General features: G+C 66.4%; 1 protein-coding gene across 1 annotated transcript in view; it reads right to left on the reverse strand.

The window, feature by feature from the left end:
- ZMIZ2 (zinc finger, MIZ-type containing 2) overlaps nt 1-1,146 on the reverse strand; it is a 7,970-nt gene that overhangs the window by 2,068 nt on the left and 4,756 nt on the right. The window contains 3 exon segments of the mRNA XM_014530538.1: nt 58-126; nt 378-445; nt 873-1,030. Of these exon segments, the coding sequence (XP_014386024.1) occupies nt 58-126; nt 378-445; nt 873-1,030 (295 nt within the window).

Here is a 1,146-nt window from a genome sequence, read left to right on the forward strand (position 1 = left end):
GCCCATCCCAGGGGCTGCCCTCTGCTGGCCAGAGGCCGGAGGCCGCAGGGAACTCACTTCTGAATGTAGATGAGGATGCCCAGCATGTACTGGTCCACCTCCAGGCCCTCCAGCAGGGCCGTCTTGCTGCAGAAAGCAAACAGAACGCAGCTCAGAGGCCTGACCAACCTCGCCCTGGGCCCAGGCCTGTCCTTTCTCAGCTCCATCCTTCCCTGGAGGCCGCCCGTGTGGGGTGACCCTGCATGAGGTCTCCCGAGTTGGCCACGCCTGTGGAGGCTGTGCTGGGACCCCCGTACGCGTCCCTGGAGAAGCGTCCTTTCCCAGCAGCGCCGAGGCCTGGTCTGGGACCCCGTACGCGTCCCCGGTCTGGGACTTACTTGCACACGGGGCACCGCCAGGTCCCCCGCTCACAGTTGAGCTGCAGGTAGGACTCCAGGTCGAAGCACTGGGGAGAGAAGACGTCTCACACAGGGCAGCCCAGCCCATTTCCTGTGTGTCTGGGAAGCCCGGGCACCAGGTTTTCACGACCCCGGCGTCTAACGGGCCGAGACTGGGGGGCAGCCACATGGCCCCACTGGGCCAGACGCCACGGGGCAAAGCCAGAGCTGCAACTGTGCCCGAGGTGCTGCCTACAGCAAGGGCACAGGGTGTGTGTGTCTTATGCTGGGCAGGGCACTCGCTCCGTTTCTGTGGAGAACCTGTGGGGCTCCTGGGTCTTAGGAGGGACTGCACCTGCACGCCCCCCCTTCCGCGAGGGCAGTAAGGTTACTACGCTTAGTCCTTAAGGAAGCCCAGCCCAAGGGCATGGAAACCAGGCCACCTGCTGGCCCAGGTGCCGAGTCTCCGCTGCCAGAGAGACTGCGGTGACCCACCTGAATGTGGCGACAGTCGTGGCCGCGGGCGGGGAGCTGGATCCGGCGGAAGGTGATGGGGCACTTGAGGGACACCTTGATGGCCGTCTGCTCCACCCCGTCCTCTCCGTTGGGCCCAGGGGTGCCGGGGATGGTGCCGCTGCTGAAGTTCCGCTTTACTGGCGGCGACAGGGAGAGGGCTGAGGACAGGGCTGCGGCCAGGACGAGGCACCTCCCAGGGCTGAGGAGCAGACCCCGGCCCTGCCCAGAGCCCCGCCCCGGGAGACAGCCTCTG

This window comes from Myotis brandtii, unplaced genomic scaffold (genome assembly GCF_000412655.1).
Source record: "Myotis brandtii unplaced genomic scaffold, ASM41265v1 scaffold743, whole genome shotgun sequence".
Taxonomy (NCBI): Eukaryota; Metazoa; Chordata; class Mammalia; order Chiroptera; family Vespertilionidae; genus Myotis; species Myotis brandtii.